This window comes from Gadus macrocephalus, chromosome 7 (assembly GCF_031168955.1).
Source record: "Gadus macrocephalus chromosome 7, ASM3116895v1".
Classification (NCBI taxonomy): domain Eukaryota; kingdom Metazoa; phylum Chordata; class Actinopteri; order Gadiformes; family Gadidae; genus Gadus; species Gadus macrocephalus.
In genome coordinates, this window is record NC_082388.1 from 7858168 (window position 1) to 7886124 (window position 27957).

Here is a 27957-nt window from a genome sequence, read left to right on the forward strand (position 1 = left end):
TTGAAGAAAGAGATCCTTTGGCGGCGGAAGTTTATATTTTTCTATAATTCCTATGCAAAGATGTACCTAGTTATTGTGGATGACTCCTGTAGTTGTGTGTAATTAAAAGAGTCTACATAAACATGAATTGACTCAGGAATCCTGCATTAGATATCAGAGTCATATTTACTAATATCAGAGTTAATAGTAGGCTACATTGTAAACGGTAAGCAGTCAATAATGAGCATCACTTTGGATATACGTCTCAAAAGAGCCAACAAAGTTTACCATGAAGGGGTGAGTTGACATGCAGAGATCGTGTTTGATAGTTTAGTACTATGAGTATGATTCGATATGCATGCGTTGGAGGACCACATAATGTTAGAAACTACAGCTGAACAGCATAAATGTCACATGTCCTGCTCCCTCGTGACACCTACCCTTGCTTTATGAAGATCTATTAAAGTTAAATACCTATTTTGAAATGGTATTTATACTAGTTACAAACAACAGGGTGACATAAGGAGGTGTGTGATTCCAACTCATGCCTTATAGCCAATGTAAACACTAGACTGACTACCAAATGTTGACAATGAAATGAAATTAATATCCCTACGATTTTGCATGATTGTAATCATGATTGTAGTTATTAGGATCGACTGGTGATTAAGACAATCACCAAAATGTTTGAGCACCGCTTTCTGCAGAGAACATGTTATTATGGGATTTGTGTATCTGGATTGGTGTAATTCCATGTTTTTCTTGTCACCAACATGTCAATGAACCGCACATCAGAATCTCAACTCTTCAAGTTTAACTTTCTGGTAAACTTGACAAAAAGTGTCTAAAAGAATGTCTTGAATGGTCTTCTCCACAGGAGGTCCTTGCGGGTGTGGTAGTGCTGGCCAGCAAAGAGGCGGTCCAACACCAGGGCATCTCCCTCACCATGGAGGGCGTGGTCAACCTCCAGCTCAGCTCCAAGAGCGTGGGCGTCTTCGAGGCCTTCTACAACTCCGTCAAGGTGAGATCTGACACATTGGCTTCATAGTTGCACTCAAAATACAACTTGTTGTGGGAAAGTGACTTAAACTCAGGTTACTGAAGTAACTTCCTACTCAAATAAAATAACTGGTACATCAGTGAAGCTTGTATTCAAAGTGTAGTCGTCTTGACCTCCTCTGCTCACGTTGACCTCAACAGCCCATTCAACTGATCAACTCCAACATCGAGGTGGCAAAAGCTGGCAGGATTCCCGGAGGCAAGACGGAGATCCCCTTTGAGTTCCCCCTGAGTACCAAGGGTAACAAGGTTCTGTACGAGACGTACCACGGCGTGTTTGTCAACATTCAGGTGACCTCGGAGGCCTTTTTACTCTCTGGGATTGTTCTCACAATCATCCTAATGGTTCAGTTTAAACTGGGCATTTAAATGGGAGAGGGAGGTTGGGTATTGTCTTTCTTTTGTGCTCGGTGTCTTTAAGATTAAGAAGCAGAATCGAATCTGATGATATCGTGGTACAATATTTAGTTTTTAGTGTGATATCTTTTTGTGTTTTCTTTCATGTTTTTGTCTTAAAATATATGCACAATGCACTGAAATGTATTCCAATGATTGGTACATTTGAATTGGAATTTAATTAGTGCACACAATCAGTGATATGAAAAGAATGTTACCTTTGTTTCCCTTTTACTTATTTAGATTGTTAGAAAAAATAAAGAAATTAAATAATACACTCTAAAAACTTAAACAAAGAGTTGATGGGTCAATACTAGTATTGTGGGAGGAAAGAATGGAGTTATTCCCATGATTTAATGAGTGGCTCCTGTGTAGATGACTGTATGTCTGCTTGTCTGACCCTGTCTCTAGTACATCCTGCGCTGCGACATGAAACGCTCGCTGCTGGCCAAAGACTTGAGCCGAACGTTTGAGTTCATGGTGCACTGCCAGGTAAGATGCAAAGGTGCATGGGTCTACAGGTTAAATGACTAAAAATAGTCGTAAGTGTTAATTACATCACCAATTTCTCGCAAGTCAATGCTGATCCCCATTTATTTCAATCATTGTATCAGTGAAATCCCATCCTATTACTTGCATATTTACAATAAAAAATGTAGGCCAGCACCTACCTCTCTGTTTACAATAGTCCTCCTATCGACACTCCCAAACCTCCCGGTCATGCCACCAAGCCAGCCCAGCTTCTCCAGTTTGCTACCCAAGGTTGCACAGCCAGTTAGAGTGGACAGAACACTGTTATTGAGCTTTTCAAATGAAGTATACAAGTCTCCTGCCTATTAACTGTTACGGGGTGTGACTTTGAAGTTAATGCTTCATTTGTGGTTAAACGTGTGTGGGATTGTGTCAGGAATGCCCCGGAAGGAGAATCTGAATGGTTGTCCTGCCCCTGAGCGTATTTTCTCAGGCTGTTTACAGAGTCATTGTCGGAACCGCTTGTCCAAAGCAGAGCAGTTTTACAGATGCAGCTACACCTCCATACAGATGCCTGCATTAAGCGAAAGGTTTTGAGCATACTCAATAGTTTTGGAATGCACATAAGGTCATGAAAGCAGTTCTAGTTGCAAGCGGCAAAAGTGTTTCCCCTCGTATTTATTAGTTCAATTTGAACATTTTAAATGTATCCACGACTGGCAAGTGATACATCTTGTTATGTTGAATCTCAGCCACAGAAAGCCAAGTTGGTGGCCATGCCTGTAGACTTCACCATCACCCCAGAGACCCTGCAGAACGTCCAGGAGGTACAAGTCACTTAAGAAATGGACCTAAACAGCCCTTTAAGATCAGGTTTGCTGAGCACAAGGGAACATGTCTCCTATCATCCAGAGGAGTCTGCTGCCTCGGTTCCTGATCAGGGGTCACCTGAACGCAACCAACTGTGTGATCACCGAGCCGCTCACTGGGGAGCTGATGGTGGAGAACTCGCAGGTGGCCATCAAGAGCATCGAGCTGCAGCTGGTCCGAGTGGAGACCTGCGGTGAGATTGTCTCGCTACATGCACATACCACCGTGTTTCATTCACATCTCCTCCCCTTCAGACTTTTCTGATTGTTTTATTTGAAGCACTTCCATTGAGAATGTGTGCAGACGCAGATACCCTGTTTGTCTACTTCAGCGACTATTTTTAGTTTATTATGAATTTATATTTTTATTGTATCGTATCTTATCCTGTGTCTTCCGCTGCTGCTGCACTGTTGTAACAAAAGAAAATAAAGTTGTTACATCTTTAACAGAACAGTAGTTCTTGCATAGTCGTTACCGGCCCATTTAATAGCAGCGGCCCCAGTCTTCAGAGGTCTTTCCCCAACGTGTTCCCAGGCTGCGCTGAAGGGTACGCGCGAGACGCTACAGAGATCCAGAACATCCAGATTGCGGAGGGCGACGTCTGCCACGGACTGTCCATCCCCATCTACATGGTGTTCCCCCGGCTCTTCACCTGTCCAACCCTGGAGACCACGAACTTCAAAGTGGGTCAGTACGTTTCCCTATGCAGACTTCAAGCTCCAAACATCCATGGTCCATCGTTGATGTTCTTGTCGACACATGGATCGGTGTTTATCTAGTCAATTCGCCACCACTGCCTCTCCCATCCTTTCAACGTAGTCTTCATACTAGGCCTTAAGGCATGGTTTCAGTTACTTCCTTCTACTTAATAGTGTAGTTTTATGTACATTTACGATGTTAAATGTGTCCTGGCTCTTCAAGTATGGTTAAGATAAAGTAAAAGCAACACTGTTGAATCATCCAACCGTAGAGTAGTCGGTACCATATGGGTCTTGATATTCTGTTGTCAAGTGTGGAGTATAGTGGAGCAGCAGCTGGTTAGTTTAACATCAAAGAGTTGGCTTTGTACTTTACCGTTCAGATGTAACTCATTTCTCTCCACCTTTTTAGAATTTGAGGTCAACGTGGTGATCGTCCTCCATGACGACCACCTGATTACTGAGAACTTTCCACTGAAGTTGTGCAGAGTTTGACATGCAAATCCTTCTGCCGATGAGCCCTGCCTGGCTTCAGATAAAAGGACCAATGCATCAGTCATCAATGCTTTGGACAGTGTCACCCAATCAACTCTGGATTTGTCCTGTTATCTTCAATATAACATGTTTCAACATTTTGTTTAATAAATGATAACTTAAAACCATTGATGTATACAACAAAATTATTTAATGGTTATATACTTGGAATGTGTATTGCATACTTTTCTGTCAGTTATTACCTATGTGCCCATGAAATATAACATGAGCCTACTTGATTTCGCTAGGCAATCTTCTTTGAAGGAATGTACCGCTGTTTATTCAATATTTGCCGCACAGGCATGTTTGACTCGGAAACATTGAGGAACAATTTAGATAAATCAGATTAAAAGAATAAAATAAAGCAATGAAGAATCAATTTCTAAAACTGCAGCGTTGTAAGAAAATAATAAGCAAAACCATGGTTAGGCAAGACGATACGCTTGATTAAAAGCCTGAAGCAAATACATTGCAATCATTTTGATAGAGCAGACTAGATGATAAAGCAGACATTATGACTATGAGAAGGAAGGCGCGGGGCGCCCCGTTGGCCACCGCCCCGCCAGCATGGGGAAGTCCTCTGGCAGCAAGGCGTGCTTCCGGCACGTCGGGCACGTGCTCTGCTCCTTCAGCCACGACCTGATGCACTGCGGGGGGGGAACAGGGCGTCAGTACTACCATACCGACGGCAGGGAGGTCATCCGGACCATCACGGCTCTCTACCAGCCCCTGAGGACAGGTTCGTTAGGTGGAAATGCATCAATACCGAACGCCGTCTGATAAGGAGTCCGCCACACGCACCTCTTTGTGGAAGCTGTGCCTGCACTGCAGCACGCACACACTCTCCGGGGGCATGTCGTCATGGCAGATGATACACGGGTCCCCCACGTTGAGCTACAGGAGAGAACACGCACACGCACACGCTCACGCTCAGTCTAAAGGGCTAGGGGTAACATGGGGTGAGGCCTTAGGGGGGGGGGGGGGGGGTTCTGCACTCACAGCGTTGGTGGGGCAGTGCCTGGGCGTTCCCAGCGGAAGCCAGACGTGGGAGGCGGGCGGGAGGGCGGAGGAGGTCCCGTTCTGCTGCCGCACACCGCTTCCTGCGTTGGGGGGCTGGGCGCTGTAATCCAACCCCTTTCCCCACACAAAGTGACTTTATGATCATCCTCCAAACCTTTACCGTCATCGGATTATAATCCGAACGTGGTTGGGGTTGCACCAGCTAATCCATCAGGTGTGGCGGTGATTAACTGGCACAAGCCGTTTGGCACAGGGAAGGAATGATTTTCATATTGACATCACACGCGGGTTTGTCAGCCTAGTTGTACACTGGATAGATCGGCCTACCAGCCTTCCCAGTGGACTGTAGCAAACGCTGCTCATCCGTGTGGGACACGCCCACTTGTGATGTCACTAGGAAAATCCTTCCTCCCCTGTGCCAAACCAGCTAATCACACCCACACCTGGTGGCATGACATGAGCCCTTTAATTGGTCTGTTTGAATACAGGATCACTGAGTAGATTTTATCCCCATTGACCAGCCCTGCTTTGGGCCTGAGCGTGGAGGTACCGTACCTGGTGGTCCAGGATGATCTGAGAGACGCCGTTGATGACGTCTTCAAAGGTCACTGTGGTCAGAGCGCCGCCGTTTGACCGGCGAAACGTTTGAACAGACTTCATCAACTCCTGCCTACACACACACACACACACACACACACACACACACACACACACACACACACACACACACACACACACACACACACACACACACACACACACACACACACACACACACACACACCAAAGAGTCAAAACCTCAGGGCCATCCAACGAACCCCACAACTGGTGATGTATTCTGTGATTACAAAGCGTTACCTGTTGTAGTCGGGGAACATGATGCTGAGCTGCTCCAGGATTTTGTCAAACTTGGTGGCTTGCTGCGGCTCCAGGGGCCGGTTCCTCTGGCTGGGCGGTGGGTAGACGGGGACCTGGGGGGCCTCAGCGGCCTGGGCCTGTGTGGGCCCCCAGGACTGGGCCTGCGAGGGCCCACATGGCTGTGGTTCAGGCCGATGCTGGCTCGGAGCCAGGGGGACGTTGTGGCCCTCGGCGAAAGACAACTTCTGGATGGATGAAAACGTCTGGGAGAGAGACACACACACACACAGACGTCTGAGCCTTGGACCCCTGTGTAGTGACGGTTGTAGGGTGATAAAGAGCTGATATCAGTGTGGGTCTCACCACAGCGACGGGGGGCTCTGGGGCATTGGGCACGCGGATTGGGGGCAGCGCACTCAGCCTCGCCCCCCTCTTCACCTGCTCAGCCTGCTCCTGGTACTGGCTCTGCACAGGACATCAAGTCATCAGATATTCATCAACATCAGCGTCAATTCCACTCATTGTGAGGTTCTATAAATATATGCTTTTAAGATCTGCCTTATAAATGTCTGCTTTCACATTCAAATGATACAAATATCTTTCCAACGCTACTCTTGAGTAGCGTCAGGGTACAACTTTTGCCCAGCAACGTTGTACCATTTAATAATGTTAGTGAGTCAGTTAATGTTAGTGACCAGTTAAAATGAGTCATTCCGATTGGCTGTAATATGAACACTGTGGTTGACTTTGGGTTCCTACTCACCTCCACCACGGAGATCTTCTCTCTGGCCTCCTGGACACACTGCCGCCATCGCAGCTGGAACACGGCCATGACCTGTGGAGGATACCTGAGGACGGCATCGGGGTGAGTACTGGTCCCACGCCACCCCAGCACATGTGGAGGGCGTGGTTCCTGTAGGTTACCTGGGGGCCACCTCCTCTAGCTTGAGCAGAATCTCCAGGCTGTCGGAGAGGGACTTATTCAGGCAGTGCAAGCTTTGCTTTTGATTGATTTCCAGTGTTGACAGCTAGGAGAAGGATGAAAGGGCAAAGGTCATACTGGGAAAAGAAATGATGTAATTTGGTTGGAAATCTTTTTCCAATGTCAACTTTCAAAGTAAGCGAGTAATGCCTTTGTTTATACTTCACATATTCTCATGTTTATCATATAAACGCCAAACTGCTGTAAAAAAAAATACAAATAAATAAATAGGATGTACTTACCTCTGCTTTCCGAGACCTTGCAGCTGCCTTGGTACATAAATCCCGACATCGTTTTATTTCATCCTCCAGGCTCATCTTCTCTGCTGCTGACTGATTACTATGGAAACGGTAGGCTCAATAACTCATAGCTGGCAGGGAAGGACCCTGCAGCATGATACACCTGACCCGGGTATTTAGAAAATGTCATGGCTCGCCACTTACCTCAGATCACAGAAGTCCCTCAGCTGTTTATCATACTTGATACGCTTCTCCTGCAGACTTCTGGAGAGCCTGAGAGGAGCACAGTAGTCGGATCATAAGAAAGAAATGGCTCATTCAGGAAGAACCCTGACTGGGACTGTTGACTGGGAAACATTGAGTAGTGGTTGGAGTGAAGTATACGGAAAGGTTGGCTCTACAATAGTTGGAGCTCCTTGATGGTCAGACCTCAGCCAGTATGATGGTCAGTTTCAGACGCCACGGGTATACTTTCTAAATCAACACATGATTCCTACCTGGCCTGCTGCCCCGCCAGCTCCTCGCTCTCCATCTTCAGGGCCTTGAGTTCCTCCTGATTGGCCCTCTTCTCTTTCTGGTCTCTCCTCACCATCTCCTCAAGCTTCTGCTGAAAGAGCTCCACCTCTTTATGGGTCACCTTGATGAGAAACAGTGCGACGGTTAAGACGGCGAGATCATCGCGAGGTCCTTGACCTGTGAGCCCTTGCTGGTGTGGGGACCTACTTGTATGTTGGTGTTGGTCTCCTCTATGGCTTTCTCCAGAGCAGCCACGGTGCTTTTGTGTTGGACGGCCTTCTGGTCAGAGTCTCTCTCCAGGTACCGTAACCGATGATCTAGATCCCGGTACTTTTGCGCCACTTTGTTTAATTCACGCTGGTTTGGAAAAGGATGTGGGTTTCTTTAAACATCACACAAACAATAGTTTTTCGACGATTCATTCACAGAGTTCAGTGATGTGTGGAACTCACCCCATTCTCTGCATTGACCGCTACATCCCCGCGGTCGGCTCGACAGCCCTAGACACATGGGATATACATTTCATTTATAGGGCTCAATGTCATATGTGGTTTTCACAATATTCAATATTCTTATAATAATTACACATTTGGTTCACACCAGCGTTATTTACTGGAGAGTACCTATCTACCCAAACATTTTCCTCTACCTCGCTGCTCTTCGGTTCAAAGTCCCCGGAGTCACTTCCTGAGGAGTGGTTGAAGTGATGACTGGTGTTCACCCCTGCATCACTTCCAGTCGTCCCAGAGGAGTTTGAAACACAGTCCGCGCTTGCCGACCTGCTACTGGGCTTTTGGTCGGCATAATAAGGGTAGGGACACGGCAGGGCCAGTAGCTGTTGGTACTCATCGTACGGTGATGGAGTGGCGGGCGGCCCTGGGCTCGGGGGCTGCAGCTCGTCCAGGTGGTCCAGGCCGCGGCCCCACGCTCCCTGCAGGGAGACTGTGGCGGGCCGGTCAAGGCCGATGTGCTCGCCCATCAGGACGAAGCGCGGTGACTGCAGCAGGAAGGCCCTGAAGCCCCCCGAGCGCTGGATCCTCTGCCGAGCCTCGGGGGGGAATAGGTCCAGCTGGCCCAGTAGCAGGGGGTCCCCGGCCCCCAGGGGGCCGTGCTCCTCCAGGATTTGGGCAAAGTAGCTAAAAGGGGAAAATAGTTTTGAATTAGGACAGACATTCAAGAAAGGATTTTTATTGGATAATCCCAGCATATTCTTTCCTAAAATACCTGTCAAGCGTTGTTTGTGAGCCATACACAATTAATCATGATTCAAAACTAATTGCACAGAGAAGAAAAGCTTAAAGTGTTATTCCTGCGAAAATTTAACCCAGGGTGTTTTTCAGCATGAAGACCCTTAAAATAAGCCCTCCAGACACTTTTTTCCCGTTGATAGTCGAGTATAGAGCTTGCCCGGAGCAACGCTAAAAGCCCAAATGGCTTTCATTTTATTGGCTAGGGGCACAGCGAATGCTTCCAAATCAACATTTGAAATAACACTTTAAGTGAGATGAAAATGAAGTAATGACGCCTAGTATGGCCCCAGTGTAGGCCATGATGAGAACAACGTGAAAACAGGGTATGTTCTCAAACACAGTGGCCGCTATATGACCAAACTGAACTGCCCCATTTGGCAAGCATGGCCGCCGCCGCCGTCGGTCCCCCCCCCCCCCCCCCCGCAGACTCACTCATACAGGCTCTCCACGGTGGGGTCAGGGTTGTCGTCCAGAATGGTCTTACGGGTGGGGGGATTGTAGTGGGACTCAAAAGACGCCACTTGATCTCGCAGGTGATCGGGTACGCTGAATGGATCACCGGAGCCCAGGTATGACCTAGAAATATAAAAATACAAGTGAGGGGAATGTCATTTTGTTTTCCAATCAAATTTGTATCCTATGGTTCAATCACCTGAAGTACTACGTTTGTACTCTTAAAATCACCCTTTGCAAAGTTATTTACATTTCTTAAGCAATTAATGACCCATAATGACAAACCATCCAACACACACACAGAACCTGTGCATTTCATTAACATTAAACAATTTTAATTAAAAACAAAAGCGTTTTTCATGGTGAATTAAACTACTTACAAAGAGTCATCATCATCAAAGAAGTCCTGCTCATGTCTCTGCGTGCCGCCCCTCATGCCCGACGGGACTAGAACAGCCTGGGGAAATGAAAGTTCAAGCAAGCATGGTAAGCATGGAACACACACACACACACACACACACACACACACACACACACACACACACACACACACACACACACACACACACACACACACACACACACACACACACACACACACACACACACACACACACACACACACACACACACACCTTTTGGTCTTTAGGTTTCTTTTTTCGGCGTTTGTTACGAGTCTTAACAGGTGAGTTCTGTATTTTGAAAAAAACAAATAACATGTATGTAAGGTACCAACTGAAACTTCAAAATGAGGCCTTCATATTGTATCTTCAACAACTCTTCAACCATGGACAGGTTTTCAGTGGAATAGAGTAACATGTGAGAATGCATCTTAAACATATCACCATTATTCTACGGTTTGGATTGTGGTTATCAAGTCTAACAACAACAAAAGTATTTGGTTATGCGACACAAAGTTGGATATTGAACTCACATTTTCATTCAAATTATCAGACTTTTTCATGATGACGCAATCGCCGTCTGGAATAAACAAAGAAGGCGGTCAACAAGCGGCCGACTCGACCCTCTGGATGTAGAACGATGCCTTCCAGTCCCTTACCCAAAATATCAAAGAACTCATCGAGCATAGTGTGGCAGCATTCGAACTGGCCCCGGTGCTCCTCAAGGCTCCAGATAAACACCCTCAAGTCTTGGGCAGGGGCCCCCTTTAGGTACTGCGGAAACGTGATGCCAGGCTGCCTCACGAGCTCAGGCTGGGATTCAAACTTCCTCACCATCACCATTTTCATCGGCTCAAAGGGTAAGAGAGGGGACGGGTCTATCAACTCCAAATGCCCTGCGTGAGTCTCCATGAACACACGAGCGGCGTTCAGACCTGCAGAGACCGGGAAGGCATTAAGTTGTAGCGGGATGCTTCTGGAACGACCCTAACTGAGGGCACATTAAGGCCCAATCCCATTGAAGGGGGTAAGGGGTAGAATTTCTACCCCTTACCCCTTCCCCCTTCAAAACAAGGGGGAGGGGTAAGGGGAAGGGGTAAGGGGTAGAAATGGGATAGGGCCTAATTCAGCCCTTGATTCACAACTAGTTTAAACAAGCCAGGGCTTGGATGGAACAGAGCAATAAAACGGCACAATGCACTGTGACGGCGAGCCATGGGAGGGGGTGAGCGCTCACCTTCATTGTCCAGCCGCCGGGCCCACTTCAGGCTCCCGCCGAGGAACTCGATGAGCACGCGGGCCCACACTCTGTTCTCCCGCTCCAGCAGCAGGTCCACCACCTGCCCCAGCGTCTCCACCTGCGAGGGCCCCATGCCCAGGATCCTGGCGGCCACCGCGTTGCCCTTGGAGCTGTCCAGCTCCACCCAGGGCATCAGGCGGGCCACCAGGGCCGGCAGGTCGTCGCCCCGCCGCTCTCCCAGGAGCTCTCGGTTCTGCTGCAGCTGGAACAGCCCGCGGTCCCTGAGCAGGGAGCGGCCGCTGCTGGGGCCCGCTGCCACGAGACGCACCACACACACACACACACACACACATGTTCTCAAACACGCCCCAATATCTTAAGCATTTGTCCCCCCCGCATACACCATTATTCAGGTGGATTTTAATGTTATTGGGTTCTTTATTTATTATTACAAATAAAAGGGTAGTAGTAGAACTTTCAAAGAGGCAATAAGACCAAACATTTAATATGTAAATATAAACACCTGAACATATGTTGACTTAATAATCTTAGCCTGCATGCAAAAGGTTCCTAGAACTGGGAGCCAGAAAGTTGACAGCTGTAAAGGTGACTAAGCAGTAGGGAAAGTTTGTTTTAGCACGTTTGGATGAATGCGGTTCAGATAAATGGCATTCCGCAGTACAACTTTGTGACGCACATTGGCTCTTTGATAAAGGTCTATACCAGTGCTTTAAATATAAACATGACAAAAAGCATATTGATAATTTAGGACCAGACCGTGGAAGGTATTCGCAAAGTGATATGTATAGTGGACCCTGAGTTTACGGCAAAATAAACTGATCAAGGTGAAGTTGTTTTTTTCAAAGAAAATTACCTTCCTGGCAACTCTGCTCTTCTCTGGCGGCATCTCGTTCTTCTTGGCGGTCGTTGCTGTCCCTGATAATTGTGTCTTTGGATACTTGCTTCGCTTGTTTTCTCCTGAGCTTTCGCTCTTCCTTGGATTGTAGATTCTTGAGACTTAAAATAACAAAAGGTTTCCCCCCCACAATTTACTCAACAACAATCCTGTGTCTCACAGCAACATATTGAGATATTTAGATATATAAGCCAAGCAAGGTCTGGATTGAAATGCATCCAGGAGTAACTTTATTCTTATACACTTAATATGGCTTGAATTGCCAATGACAAACTTGTTTACCTTGTAGATTTCTGATTCACTCTGAACTTCCTGAGACGCTCAGGTTTTCTGATGACCGTTTCAAACTAAAAAGGGAAGACAAATGCATATTAGAAAAGAGATAGATACATAGGAGATAGAGCTAGAGATATATGATTCACATTATTCAGACCAAACCCATCGGTAAATCATATATACTAAAAAACATACATGCGGCCGAATGATGTCGTTTTTTGGGGTCATTTCTTGCTAGATTTTTTTTTTCTTGTTTGGGTTTCCCAAAGCTGTCCATTCAATTTGAGAGAAGATACAGGCTACCTTTAGCCTAATATACTGAAAATGAATGATGCATGATACAAAAAAGAGATGCATCCAAAAGCATTACCAAGCCTACCAATAGAGAAGCATTTTCACCAACGGAAGGAAATACATTTTCTGGATCGTCTTAAATGGTTTTTAAATGCGTGCATCCTACAAACAATTTATCCTCCTAATAGAACGTTGCGCAATCACACAACCCATGTTCCCGATAATAAGTTTCCAGGCCCCCCCATCCCTCCATCCATCAATTGACGGACGACAAAAAAAAACAGTTCAAGTATACAGTTACCCTACCTTACATTTAATTAGACCAGTAGAACCATAGATTTGTATACTACAAATTGACGATTTGCAGTCCGGAGTCAAACAGTCCCGTTGCAGAAAATCCTGTGCAACACACAGTACAATATTTTGTTAATTGCTGTACAAGTGAAGATTGTTTGTACTGTGCTTTTTAATTCTACACATACCTTTTCATTACTATCGGTCTTGAGGCTTTTCCAACAGCTAATGTGATACTCCACAACACAACCTTGGCCGCAAACTAGTCGAATGAACCCCTAAGAATCCAATAGCAATGGTTTTCAAGGATAACAGCACAACTCCAAATCATTTCGTGTACAGAAACAACATTTTGCCATTTACCTTAAAATCTGGATCTGTGAAGTAGATCGCAGTTTTTATGGGACCAATGCAGTTTCCATGGCGACAAATTGCATCTGGCATAGGTGGAAATTGACATGACGCCATCAATTCCAAAAGTGACTCCTACATAGAAACAAATGGACAAAATATAAGCAATATTAACTGGCTACCTGCTACACGTACACACATTTGCGCGTTCACGTGGATTTCAGGTGGATTTGCAGCACGCCACTTTTGCTCGAGTTGAAATATTTTAACTTTGCCGCGACATTAGCGTGATGACAGCCAATCAGCGTTCAACAGCGTGGCCACTGAGTGACGTGAGCCAACCGTTCCCTGCAGTGCCGTCCGGGGTGAACCGCAGCATGGAGGAGAATGTGATTTTTTGCCGTTTGCAACTCCCCGAGCTCTATATAGAATAGTATATTTAAGCAATAGATCACGACAGGCTGTGGTATGTGCTCATTATACCACTGTTAAGGGGCGTTGTCCGGCCCCGACGCGCAGTGTGCGCAATTTCTGCACGCTAATAAATGTTCTAAACAAAAACCTATTGTGCCCCCATTTTTTTTCCCTGTGCTCCTAAACGTAGGGGCACGAGTGCTCCTGAAAAAAAAAAGTTTGTGTAGAGCCCTGCACAGCTCATATGCATTATGTGACAATAGGAAATAGGGTGCATTTTTTGAAGATCAGGAAGACTGAAGTATAATATTTTGAGAATCATCTTTATACCTTAAAGTAGTCCAGCTGGGTTTCTTTGACAATCTCTTTGGTCAACGGCCAGGTGAGTTTTCCAGGAGTGATCCGTTTGGTGACCATCTGCATGGAGTCTGTGAAATGTGCCAGTGCATCTTTAAACCTGCAAGACAAAGACATGACCCTCGTGATTTGATTCTAAAATGACCCGTTTGTGACCAAAGATGCGTCAGATATACGGCATGCCTACCTGTTCTCCTTAAAATATACCCTGCCAATCCCATAGTATACAAGACACTCAAATGTGCGTTTCTCAAAGGTTTTGATAATGTCAAATTCTTTTAGTGCCTCTCCAAGTTCCTGTGGAAAAAAAATAATAATATCGTTAGCATCTCAAAAACATTGCATTGAATTCTAGTGATTGCAAGGCCACACACCACACACACACCCACACACACCCACACACACAAATGCTAGCATTCATAAGCTAGCCCATAAGCTTTTTACTAGTTTTCCCTTTAGCATTTTCTAGTTTCAAATAGGGCTGGGTATCGCTACTGATTTCCCAAAACGATTCGATTCCGTTACACGAGGTTCGGAATCGATTCAATATCGATTTGGTTAGATATATTTTGGTTGCAATACCAATCTTGCTTAGATATGTTTCTTTATTATGTATCTAATGCTGTAATTTGTACAAGGAACAGTCTTACCTGGTGCGCTATTAAAAATATGAATGTTCACACTAAGAATTTACCCAAAAGCAGTTACATGAACGTACTGATAACATAATCGATTCTGAACATATCTGAGCAGCACCCTAGGATAGAGACAGAACCTTGAATAGGTTAACCAATCCCATATATACATATATATATATATATATATATATATATATACACATATATATATATATATATATACACATATATATATAGACACACACACACATATACATATACACACACACACATATACATATACACACACACACACACACACACACACACACACACACACACACACACACACACACACACACACACACACACACACACACACACACACACACACACACACACACACACACACACACACACACACACATATATATTAGAGCTGTCAGTTAAACGCGTTATTAACGGCGTTAACGCAAACCAATTTTAACGGCGTTAAAAAAATTAGCGCGCGATTTACGCAATTGTTTTATTAAAAAAAATAAATAAAATTTTTTGCTATGTTCAAATGACATTTGTTCAAAGCAGTCGTTTAATTGCACTATAGGCTCTTTTTTTGCATCGTCCTGTTCTGATCAGTATATGCCAATGTTGTTATCAATAAAAAATCATTTGCACAAGGCAAGCCGATGCACTTCACCATGTTGATAAGAGAATTAAAATGAGAAGAATTATGGGACAAAAAAATCAAGGGATATTTAGCATAGAAAAATAATTTGCGATTAATCGCGAGTTAACTATGACATTAATGCGAATAATCACGATTAAATATTTTAATCGCTTGACAGCTCTAATATATATATATATATATATATATATATATATATATATATATATATATATATATATATATATATATATATATATATATATATATATATATATATATATATATATATATATATATATATATATTAGAGCTGTCAGTTAAACGCGTTATTAACGGCGTTAACGCAAACCAAATTTAACGGCGTTAAAAAAATTATCGCGCGATAAAACAAAGAAGCAGTAGCCTGACTGCTATGTTCAAATGACATTTGTTCAAAGCAGTCGTTTAATTGCACTATAGGCTATTTTTTTGTATCGTCCTGTTTTGATCAGTATATGCCAATGTTGTTATCAATAGAAAATCATTTGCACAAGGCAAGCCGATGCACTTCACCATGTTGATAAGAGAATTAAAATGAGAAGAATTATGGGACAAAAAAATCAAGGGATATTTAGCATAGAAAAATAATTTGCGATTAATCGCGAGTTAACTATGACATTAATGCGATTAATCACGATTAAATATTTTAATCGCTTGACAGCTCTAATATATATATATTCAGTGTATAAATATTTTAGCCAGTGTAAATAAATAAGGTGAGAGCTTCTAGTGAGGCTAAATTAAGTGTGTGTGCGTAACAGCCAATGTGCAAGACCCCATGAATTCAACAGCTCAAACCATATTCACAGCGTTTTTCCGTGCTTGCGCAAATACGCAAGTTTGTTTTACTGAATGTATAGATCAGGGAATAGTCATGTTAAGTAAATGAACGATGAAACCATTCAATTTTCCAGGAAAAGTACACATTTGCATTCTATCAAAAGTACTGCCTCTTAAGACTGTCAAGTTATGGTTCCTGCCATTAGATGTTTTTAGATTTACCAATAGCTTGGTGAATTTTAAAGAATAAAAGACATCACTAGGTTTTATCCAGAGAGCTGTTGCGTTTTGGTTTCATTTCAACCCTGGGGCAGACTGTACCCTGTATGAAGTAACGCTCCGTCACCCCTTCTTAAACCATCTGCTACGGGGTTACCTGTGGTTGGCCGATTTCAATCAGGGCGGACGCACGGCCATAGTGCAACACCGCTTCATCCAGGGTCGAGATTCCAAGGTCCTAAAAACATGTTGCGTATCAAGTCAATCTGCTGGGATCCTACCGACATTCAAAAAGGTCTGGGCGCAAGCGGACAGCCCAAAATGACTGGTGGTGTACGGGGTCGATTCCTGTGGCTGTACCTTGGGTGGGGTCGTTTGGAGCAACGCGAGCGCCTGGGAGAAGGCCTTCTCTGCCAGCCAGCATCTAAGGTCAGCGAGGGCCACGTAGCCGTCCTGCACTGCTGACCGCAGGGCTGCGATGCAGGCCATGTTGGTTTTGGGACTCTTCGCTACATTCTTGAGGGAAGACCAAATATTGGGGTAAGAGACCCCAATCTTTAAAATATTAAAATAATAGAAATCGTTCTTAAATCGTTCAAAAAAGCAGTTACCCTATCAAGTATCTCAAACATTATGGTCGCCAACATCGAGACCCGTCTTGTGTCGCGAACGCACATTTTTCAGTATTAATATATCCGAGGCAGAGATTGAGAGTCCTCCGAATAATCAAATTCAAACTGATTGAATTGTAATAGAATGCGATTGGCAAATTTGCAAAGGCTTTGAATAAGTCCACACTTATTGACATCAATAGTGGCAAACTTCATTCAGACCAATGATTATCAACCTTACATGTATTTATCATTCATCTCGATAGCAGTCAACAGTACAAGCCAACGTTTACTTGTACTGCGGTACGTGAAGATAGCTTGCTTTGGATAACACGGCAGTTGTGTCGCAAGTTAGACGTTTCTCAAACAGAGAAACGTTGCCAAAACATGGCTCTATTAAAGTATGCACCCTCACTCATCATCAAAACATGGCTCTATTAAAGTATGCACCCTCACTCATCATCAAAACATGGCTCTATTAAAGTATGCACCCTCACTCATCATCAAAACATGGCTCTATTGAAGTATGCACCCTCACTCATCATCAAAACATGGCTCTATTAAAGTATGCACCCTCACTCATCATCAAAACATGGCTCTATTAAAGTATGCACCCTCACTCATCATCAAAACATGGCTCTATTAAAGTATGCACCCTCACTCATCATCAAAACATGGCTCTATTAAAGTATGCACCCTCACTCATCATCAAAACATGGCTCTATTAAAGTATGCACCCTCACTCATCATCAACGGCCATTTGCTAGCACCATTTTACACTTGGATCAAAAAAGTCTAACTCCATTATAAATTAATCCTTTAAATACATAGGATATTTGGGGCATAAACTCGTCTTAAATAAGCTAAATAGGGCGAGTCTTGAGTCCAGTCTTTTTCACTCTGATCTAAAAAGAACAGTAAGAGCGGCCCACGGCTCTGAGGAAAATAAATAACACACACCAAATCATGGTCAATTTGTCCCATGTTACCTTTTCCTTAGAATGATCCTTCTCATTCTTGGACTTGTTCATCATGTCGACTTTCGGGCCTTCGTTCTTACTCCTATCAGTCTCACTAAAATGACAGATAGTCAATACACTTGATTTAAAAAAACGTTGATAAAACAAGTGTCGCTATCAATTGGTTCATAGCGCTCACCTTTTTTGCTGTTTGGAGAGTTTGGAATTGATCAATGCAGGGGTAATGCCTTCCTTCAACCCTTAAAATTAAGTCATAATCAGAATTAAATTACAATTTAAAGTAGTTGTTTCATAATCAGAAATTCATGATTAGAATTAAATCAGAATGTATTTGAGGTAAAAAACCCACCTGGATTGGTCTTTTTCGCCTGAAATATAATGAACATCATAAGTGTTATTCTTAATTGTCAGACTGGGATCATTGTTGAGTTGCTTTCTTTTGAATATGGATGGTGGGTGGCATTGAAGTTTTGCAATATGTACAAACCTTGACATGTGGGACTTTGCCAGATGCCAGTTTTGTGTCGACTTTAACTGCAGGCCTGTCTGTAGATGGGAGCGAGGTTCCAGGATTGGACTTGCTGCTAATACCTTGTCTGAAATAAAAAATACAAAAGGGTTCCAACAATCTTGGGACTTCATTCAGGAATATAAATATATATATATACACACAGAATATATGTGGTGGTTAATACCGTTTATTCTTGGTTTCTGGCAGTGGTCCGGCTAGAGGGAAAGCAAATGAGGACAGTTATTATTAAATTGGAAGACACTGCATGTATTTTAAACAGTGTTCGAATTAGGGCAAAACGATTTGAGGGAATAATCGAATGGCGACTATTTCAACCAATATTGCGATTGGGTTTTAGTATGTTTTAAAGTTCCTTTTGTTCTGTATGAATCATTAAACAGGCAATAAATCAATCAATCATTCTATAGTATGAGCAACACGACATTGGAAGCAGTCAACATATAAACTGCTCTTCCCTGTAGGCAAGGCCTATGTGTTGAGATGAATTGATGCATGCATTGATATAACTTTATTTAACTATTGAATTGTAAAAGAAAAAATAAATATGAATTTTATTGATCTCCAGACAGTAACAAATCAAAGCCTTTGCAATTTGCCAATCGGGTTCTATTACATTGCAATGCCTGTTTGAATATGATTATTCGTTCTAGTTGGAATGCATTGGTTTTGGGGGATTAACCCTTCAGCAGACCACAGCTGGGAACACAGTCGGTATGGTTAATGTCTGAATGACGGTCTATCCTCCGCAAGACCTTAAAGCATCATTGAACTCATGGGCCAAATCTGAATATACCAGTCTCTGGTGATCGGCAAACACAACGCCGGAAAATTACGATCAGCAGCGACCTACGTCTACGTCCTATTGGTAAATTAACTGTATACGTAGTGAACAATGTCATATTCATGTCAAGATTACACAGGACAATACAGTAATGCAGTACCTTTTTCTGTCATTTCCGAGATGAATTTTTTCTTTTGCTGCACAAGGTCCTTCAGGCCATCACCGCTGGGTATGCAAATGCACTGTGCTAATTCATTAGCTTCGATGGCTTTTCTGTGCTCTTTAAGGGAGAACAATGCCTCACAGTAACGGTAGTGACCCTGGGAATTAAATAAAAGGGTATATTCAGTATTTCAATGCATGCATGTACCCTACATTATTCTATGTCTTTTAAATACAAAACATACGTTACTAAAACAAGTGCTGTACTGAATAAATACCTTTGCCCAGAATGGCTCAAGCAAAGTGGCTCGTTTTCCATCTCCAACAGCTTTTCTGTAATATTGAATTGTGTTTTGATCATTAATCTGTTCGGAACACAGCATCCATGTTTCATAATTAAATATTTTTTATTTTGAAATGCCTGAAATAGCACTCTGGGCATGAAATAAAGTTTTCACAAAATATCAAATGTACGACATAAACTAAGTGGCATTTGCACCATTTCACTTGTACTTACAAATATTTCTCAACACGGATATAACACAAGGCTCGGTTTGCATACACCATATGGTTCTCAGGGCTGTAAAATATAAGTTAGTAAGTGGTGACATGGTTAACACGATATGAGGTAGAACCATACATTAACATTTCCTTTTACATTGAACGCAAAATCACAATTGTGTATCTTGGTCATAATCACCATGGTAACATGGTGCAGGTCATAACTGAGGGAATGACCAATTCAAGTTACTGAATAGTCCTCTAATTTCCTCCATTGTGGTAAACTGCATTCATAGACCTTTAATAACCACTGTTATATGTATTGATCATGTCGATAGCAGTCTGCTATCGAGGATAGCAGTCTGCTATCGAGGATAGCAGGTTGCTTTTGGGGATATAGGTTGGGGATATAGGTTGCTTTTGATAACTTGACCATGTGCAGTTTGCAACAGTTCAATTTGGACAACAAATAACTGAGCGATGGCCTTCGTTTAGTTATTGAACAGGGAAACAACCTGCCAACTTAGCCTTCACTAAACAATTTTACACTTGGATTAAAAGTAGGATAAAGAAGGAGGATTGAATCCTCTAAATAAATAGGATATTTTGGTGAAGTGAAGACGCGCTTCACTTGGCTACAAAGAAATTGAATCCATCAGTCTTTTTCACCGGTGCGATGATTAATGTAAAATGCAGCATATTCATGTCGCTGTTGTAAATAGGTCAGACGCAAATATTTCCACGTTTTTTTCGCATAGATAATTCGCTAGGCATCGGATGTATAAGGACCTGGATGTTCCGAAAACTACTCACGTATGTCTGATGGCTTGAGTGTAACACTTAATAGCAGCCCCGTACTCTTTCTTTTGAAAGAATGTATTCCCTTTCGTTTTCATATCTTCACTTTTCTAGGAAAACAAAAACAGTGAAGCACACACATTTTACCAGATCATATTTCCTCTCCTTTTTACAATCTCAACAAACGTAGATAGTCCACTAACAATAGTAGTTATTAACAAACCTGTCAAGCTACGAACAAGACAATCAAGGTGAAATAACTACATTACATACACTGTGGGAGCGTGCAACTGTACAAAACTATGTCATGTCAGATAATCCTGCAGTATCTTACCACTTTATCGGCGTCATTGTGATGACGAGTCAAGGCTCTCACCATTCCTTCTGCATTAACTCCCATGGACTGAACAAACTGAGCGTCTGGGCAAACAGATATGAAGGTTGTGTCACACACATGAGTTATATGGAAGGCTTAAGAGGGTTTACCTGTATCCAAGGCTACATATTGATTAATTGTGTTAATTTTTCTGTTGTAGATTTACCTTTAGTAGGATCATTACACACACACACACACACACACACACACACACACACACACACACTAGAGCCCGACCGATATATCGGCAGGCCGATATTATCGGCCGATATTAGGCATTTTTCAAACTATTCGGTATCGGCATTTATAATGGCCGATAAATGAATCAAAAAAAAAATTGCGCTCTAACGCCCAAACCCGCTGATTCAGCCAGAGTTAGGCAGAGTGAATGACGGAGATCGACGGAGATCATCGGTGTTGTTCATGTGTGCAAGTGTGTTCATGGTAAATTGGCAACTGTCACGAGACATACATTGCTTGAATAACAATTAAAATAACATCCCCATCAATTCTCTAAAGTCGATAAGCATGACTTAATTCATGACTACCATGTCCAGTTTTGCTGTTGTTACGTGTTAGCTGAGAGTGAAAAGGATTTAAAGGATAACTACAAATAACCAATGTTAGGGAAATGTGTTTGTTTTGTTGCGCGTTTCTGGATTTTTTTTAATATATATATATATCGGCATATCGGTTTTTTAAATCACAAAATATTCGTATCGGTATCGGCCTTAAATATTCTATATCGGTCGGGCTCTAACACACACACACACACACACACACACACACACACACACACACACACACACACACACACACACACACACACACACACACACACACACACACACACACACACACACACACACACACACACACACACACACACACACACACACACGATTGCGTGTTTATCTCGATAACCAACTAGTTTTCGTTTGATAAAACCAAGGTGCACGATAGGCAAATGTAGGGTTTGGTAACCTAAGAGTACGGTTAGGTAATATGGGAGTACGGTTAGGTAATATGGGAGTACGGTTTGGTAATATGGGAGTACGGTTTGGTAATATGGGAGTACGGTTTGGTAATATGGGAGTACGGTTTGGTAATATGGGAGTACGGTTTGGTAATATGGGAGTACGGTTTGGTAATATGGGAGTACGGTTTGGTAATATGGGAGTACGGTTAGGTAATATGGGAGTACGGTTTGGTAATCTGAGACCGTTATGGTAATCTATGAGACCTGTTTGGTAATCTGGGAGTATAATTTGGTAATATGGGAGCACGGTTTGCTGATCGGAGACCGGTTTGGTAATATGGGAGTACAGTTTGTTCATCTGTGAGTACGGTTTGGTAATCCTCGGGTACGGTTTATAAAAAGTGCACACAGATTACTAAATTGGGGGATTGATTTCCCAACCATGTGAGCCAGGGAGGGCTTCGTAAAAGTCAATGCTTACATTCTGCAAAGATGTATTGTATTGCAAGGAAGCAGATTTCTTTTGGGCCAAGATCCAGAACTTGTTGGCAGATGTTGGGCTCTCCTGTACGCTGTAGCCACTGTAGGGCATCGTCAAGTACCTCTGGGACATGCTGTTGGCACATAATAATGACATTCATTACAAAATTGCAATATTCATTATTCATGTTCACTTGGTGTCGCGTAACCATTTTGGACAATATATCCAATAATAGCTAGGTGACTCCTCGGAACCGGCTCAAAGCAAATGCTACCCAAATAATACTTGCCAATACAAAACATCTGACCCTCTGTATACGGCGTAATGGGGATGGACGTGCAACGCAAAAAAGATTCAGGTGCAATACAGTCATTAATGTAACTTACCAAGTTCAAATTATTGCTTATCCAAATCAGGTGCTTGGTGTTGTCCAAACTGACCTATAACAGAAGGGGCAGAACGAGCTGTGGTTATCAAAGGCTGTAAATGATATCATGTGCCATTTACAAATAATGCTAGCTAGAATTTAATGGCGTTATTGTAATTTATTAGTATTGAATTTGACCACTCGCTGGGGTTTGCTGGTTGGCAGACTGAATGTGGTTCAGAGTACTTCCTGACTGTGTTGAGCTAGCTCCAGACTAATGTCTGAAGGACCAACTTGAGCTGAGCTCATGACGTTTAAAATGTCTTCATCATGAGGATACCATGGATACAGGAGGACATCTACATCGCCGTTTTCCTTACAACATTTCCAAAAATGTATAATACTTACACATCCTCTGTCCAGTGCTCTGAGAACAGACTCAATTACTTCTATCTTGTACACGTGGGTCAACTCCAAGTCACTTTCACTAGAAAAAATAAAAGAATCAAATTATATTTCTAATTCCAAAACCTGACCTAACTGTACGTCCACACCAGGAGCGTCACTCGCAAAGTTTCGCTGCAAATTTTTCTGTTCGCTTTGGTCTCTCAAGTCGCTCATGACGTACAATTCAATTATGCAGACGCATTTAAAGGAGCCGTATGCGTTTAGTAGGCCCTACAGACAGCCATATCAAATAGTGAACTCTCCCATACACCTTGGCCATATTGCCGAGACGGTTTTGCTTGTTCGATAAAGTGCTTCGACAACAAGACAGTGATTCCCCCCAATATAAAAAAAATCCTAAAATGTAGGCTAATTACAACCGAGAACAAAAAACCCTGCGTGCTGTAGTAGTTAAAATATGTTTCACTGATCTGCAAATCATGATCTGCACTCATTTGTCGCACTCAAAACAAATAGACATTGGCGCACATGGCTAATTTGCATACGTGCACAGGACTGGTTGGCTCCGCAAGGCAAATAATGGAACATATCTATCTATCTCGGCCTATCTGTCTATCTATCTATCAACACGTGTCTAGTTTTAATGTGATGTATTGTGTGTATGTCCAGTCAGACTTGTTCTGTGTGGTCTTGTAGGCTACTGTCCTGTGTGAGCCGAACCACCTAAATGGATTCCCGACGATTTGTGTCGTTTGGTATTAATAAAGACTTGACTAGGCTATCTATCTATCTAGACTATTTAATTAACAATTATTCACCTCAGGCTCCGTGAATAGTGGGGAATAGAGGGATAAAAGACAAGAGATGTATCCCTTGTCATTTATCCCTCGTCTTGTCGATTAGTTTGTTTATGTGACGATTTCAAAAACTTTTTTGTTTTTGTTTAAAGCATGCTACACGCGATTGGTTGGTTAGATTGGTGGCATGGAGAGCAAATTAAAATGATTCCCGCTTAAATACGAACGTTCTAGATGTCATCATCATCATCGGGTGCCCATCAACCTACAGCCGTGATTAATACTTCAGCCGACATTTTGTTCAGTGAGTGAATAAAGGTAGGTAGGAACCAAAGTGCCTGCCGATGTTCCCTGGGATCCACGCAAGCGAAGAGCGTCTACATTCCGATTGGCTGTCAGTGTTTGGACGCTGAAGCGAATCATAGTAATTTGCATAAAGTTAAAAAGTTTTCAACTTCTTTTTGACGCTCTGGTCGCTCAACTTTGGCCGCTGGTAGCGTTGGTCGCTTTGGTCGCTCTTGCCCATAGAAAGCGAATGACTTCCGGCGATTTGGTCGCAATATGGCCAAGGTGTATGGGAGAGTTCACTATTTGATATGGCTGTCTGTAGGGCCTACTAAACGCATACGGCTCCTTTAAATGCGTCTGCATAATTGAATTGTACGTCATGAGCGACTTAAGAGACCAAAGCGAACAGAAAAATTCGCAGCGAAACTTTGTGAGCGACCAAAGCGTCTTTGACGCTTTGGTCGCTCCTGGTGTGGACGTACAGTAAGGGATCAAGCTCCCAATAATAGCATGAATGACCCATTGTTTCCCCTCGATTTTTTTGTAGCAGTGGTGCTGTGAGTTGATAACCTAGCAACTCTAGTGTGGGTCGGGGGCCTGCCCCCGGAAAATTAACCCTTTAAATGGTTACTACTTTTTTTTGGAAAATGCAGCGAGCTTCCAAATATGACATAACAACCGACAAAGTCAAGGTATCTGCTGAGACCAGATCATTGTGCAAATGTTCCTTGAGCTTGGCAGATTTTTTTTTGCAGTGGCACAGACAATCTAGAAGCGGCGGTGCGCCGCTGCTGAAGGCATATAGCGGAAACCCTGAATGACCCATGAACCTTGTCATTTGATATGTGCTTAAAGTTGGGTATAAATATTGTATCAATAAAATAAATGGGAAATTACCTCCTTTAGGTTCTGACCCTAAAAGTTTGGCTCTGTATCTCTGCTCAAGCTTTATTATCACTGCCTCGTCACTACCACTTTATCCCCAAGTTGCGCTAGTGGCTAAATCCAATTCTCTGACTGCTTTAGGGAACCAGGCCAGTCACCTTAATGTATATTCCATATACATGTTTGAGACATCCTGTCATTGAGACTAGATGCTCACACAGTGGACGTGTCTCAATTCAGGGGCCGCATACTTCGAAGGCAGCATTTGAATACCGATTGCGTCACAGCGTCATTAAGCGTTGGGATTTTTTCAGAAATGTGTCGGAGATAGCGGAAGCGGCAGCTGCAGCAAATTACATATTGAATGACAAGCCTTCAGTTCTGACTTCCCAGTCTACGTAGGCCAGAACTTCATAGACTGCGTCCTTCGAAGCAGCGGCCCCTGAATTGAAACACAGCCAGTGTCTCCGAAGCCCAAGTGCATGGCCCAGCGGGTGATACTCACACTGTGTCTATGAAGCCCACTTGCATGGCCCAGCGGGTGGTGCTGTTGACCCGCTGGCGCTGCAGCACCATGGGAAGCCAGAAGGAACACACCTTCAGCGCCTTGCCATGTTTCAATCTGACACAAAGAGGAAAGCTGTGCCACGTTTTATACGTCTCCTCTGTAAAAAAAAATAAAAAAATAAAACATGAGCAAAAAGACAACACCCCTCATTACAATGTATTCATACTGATGCTCTTTATGAATATTTGGAAAGACTCAAACACACACCTGACGGATGTAGGGTTAAAACTGGAAAGTCATGACCAAATATCTGTGGGAAAATAAAGTTGCGTAAGCATTAGCAAGTATAATTCCATATGCAAATCAATATCCTGAGCTGTAATGGGTCCCAGTCATTTGATATCTGCTACTTAACAATAAAGACTCTTCACTAAAAGTTGTTTACTATACTGCAGGGTTGGTTTGCTGCAATCTTGCCATATTTACATAGCTATTGTAAAAGTACATCCGGAATTCATCGAACATTGATCAGACTATAGTTACTATCTCAGATCCCAAGATATATCTTTGACAGGTGTCCCCATTCCTTGACAGAGATGGGAAAGAAAGCTTTTAGGTGCTCACTTACTTGTGTAGGTCCATAGGCTAAACGGTAAATCCAAGTAGTCTAATCAACTATAACTTACACGTTGTGTCTGTCTCCTGAGATCCCCGCAATCAAGATATTCAGAACCGGAGTCTGAATCTGACATCTTGACAATCTGTTCCGAATACAAAAACACAGCCTCAATAAGAATATGAAAGAGTTGTATACGTTTATCTGCTGCAGCAAAGATTTAAACAAAGATCCAGTGTGTATTTCAGTGTGTAAGCTAATGGTAATTATATCTGAGAGATACAATGACAGAGAAATACACAGACAGGCAAGTTCACCGAAACATATCACATAATAATCATAATCTAAATGCTCTCATACAGAGACAATAGTTGACTGGTGGATTTGTATACCCATTTAAATCTTGAACATTGAAGTCGTTATTGTCAACTTTCAAAGTCAAAACTCAGAGAAGAGGTTCTTCTCACGTAAATGTTAACCATAATAATTCACTGTAGTCTTATATATATATGTATATCTTTCTTGTATAGGCAACACGTTACATCTTATCTGATCTCTTTGCTGTGTCAGGGCACATTCAAACATGATGCGTGAACACACCTTGGCTCACATGGTCTACCAACACGGAGAATCATGTGATGACTGAGGGGTTCGAGGTCAGACTTTACTTTGTGTGGTAAATGATTCGCACTAACTCAGCCCCAGGAACACAACTAGACATCTCAACACGACACGTGTCCCTGGTGTAGTAAAGTAAAGCATTGTGTATCCGACATGGTCTCTGTTCACTGGAATCCATTGAAGGCACTACATCTTTGTATGTCGTACTAATGTTCACTTTGTACATACATCCCCTCCTGTAGAGGTGTGTTACTTATCCCACACATCCCATCATTTAGAGGTTTTTTACTTTGTACACACATCCCCTCCGGTAGAGGTGCGTTACGAGGCTCATTTCAACGTAATGACCAAACTGTTCCCGCGGAGCTAACGTTAGCGGCTACCAACACACGGATGTTTAAAAAGAACGTAAATTAAACTGCGTATCTGAAATATGTACAACATACAAGTAACGTAGATTTTTAAGATGATTTACCTGTTCACTCCGGTGTGCATAAACGTTTGATCATGTTATTTATACCACTGCAGGGCAGAAGTTAAACTACCTACCTGGCCCTCGTCTCGGTTTTGTTTTCTACGAAGATGTTTTTTAAACCCGCCCCATTTCGTGTACACACCCGTTTTGCCAACTTCCGCTTGAGTTAAAAGAAAACGCCTCCTCTGAAGAAATAGACACGTGGGGGTCCAAAGGAGAGAGGCGAGGCGAGGTGGCCAACGTCGTTTAAACCACGTCACCCTCCGGACAAGGGGTTTTAACCGGAAGTAGTGGACTTCTGTATTTGACAGAGAACTTCTCACCACATTAAACAACTTTAAACACTAAGGATTAAATTAAAGGCACCCAGTGCAACTTTCGAGGCTTAAAAATAAACATTCAATTTCTAGTCTTTTTTACACGTAGTAAGTTTCAATAACTCCATACCATTACATATCGACATTCAAGGAGCAAAGATGAGACGTCGTTGTGTGGTGAGAACTGATAGAAAATCGATTTTCTATCAGTTCTCACCACACAACGACGTCTCATCGTTTTACTGATAGAAAATCGATTTTCTATCAGTTCTCACCACACAACG

At 42.9% G+C, this 27957-nt stretch overlaps 2 protein-coding genes across 4 annotated transcripts; one reads left to right on the forward strand and one right to left on the reverse strand.

The window, feature by feature from the left end:
- vps26c (VPS26 endosomal protein sorting factor C) lies at positions 1-4135 on the forward strand. The gene is made up of 8 exons (XM_060056370.1): positions 1-276; positions 857-1000; positions 1180-1329; positions 1846-1926; positions 2658-2732; positions 2818-2968; positions 3310-3462; positions 3886-4135. Exons 1-8 carry the CDS (start codon positions 220-222, stop codon positions 3966-3968), a joined length of 894 nt encoding a protein of 297 aa, XP_059912353.1. The 5' UTR covers positions 1-219; the 3' UTR covers positions 3969-4135.
- ttc3 (tetratricopeptide repeat domain 3) lies at positions 4136-27650 on the reverse strand. 3 transcript variants are annotated; one of them, XM_060056365.1, is made up of 46 exons: positions 27431-27650; positions 26331-26410; positions 25912-25954; positions 25642-25801; positions 23167-23245; positions 22778-22831; positions 22392-22524; positions 20890-20975; positions 20571-20665; positions 19774-19836; positions 19535-19589; positions 19255-19414; positions 18477-18507; positions 18269-18377; positions 18131-18149; positions 17960-18020; positions 17791-17875; positions 16551-16706; positions 16348-16428; positions 14056-14165; positions 13842-13968; positions 13110-13232; positions 12935-13024; positions 12759-12851; positions 12165-12229; positions 11841-11983; positions 10964-11278; positions 10386-10661; positions 10260-10306; positions 9961-10017; positions 9706-9782; positions 9305-9448; positions 8272-8758; positions 8075-8122; positions 7830-7979; positions 7604-7743; positions 7311-7379; positions 7110-7206; positions 6810-6913; positions 6649-6733; positions 6249-6350; positions 5886-6148; positions 5583-5697; positions 5007-5141; positions 4809-4901; positions 4136-4654 (listed from the first exon to the last, which is right to left on the reverse strand). In XM_060056365.1, the coding sequence occupies exons 2-46, from the start codon at positions 26394-26396 to the stop codon at positions 4526-4528; spliced, it is 5220 nt and encodes a 1739-aa protein (XP_059912348.1). In that variant the 5' UTR covers positions 26397-26410; positions 27431-27650; the 3' UTR covers positions 4136-4525. The 3 variants fall into 3 exon arrangements, with proteins under 3 accessions (XP_059912348.1, XP_059912346.1, XP_059912347.1); XM_060056363.1 differs by having other exon boundaries at positions 26331-26405; positions 27357-27650; XM_060056364.1 differs by having other exon boundaries at positions 27357-27649.
- Positions 27651-27957: the final 307 nt, after the last annotated feature.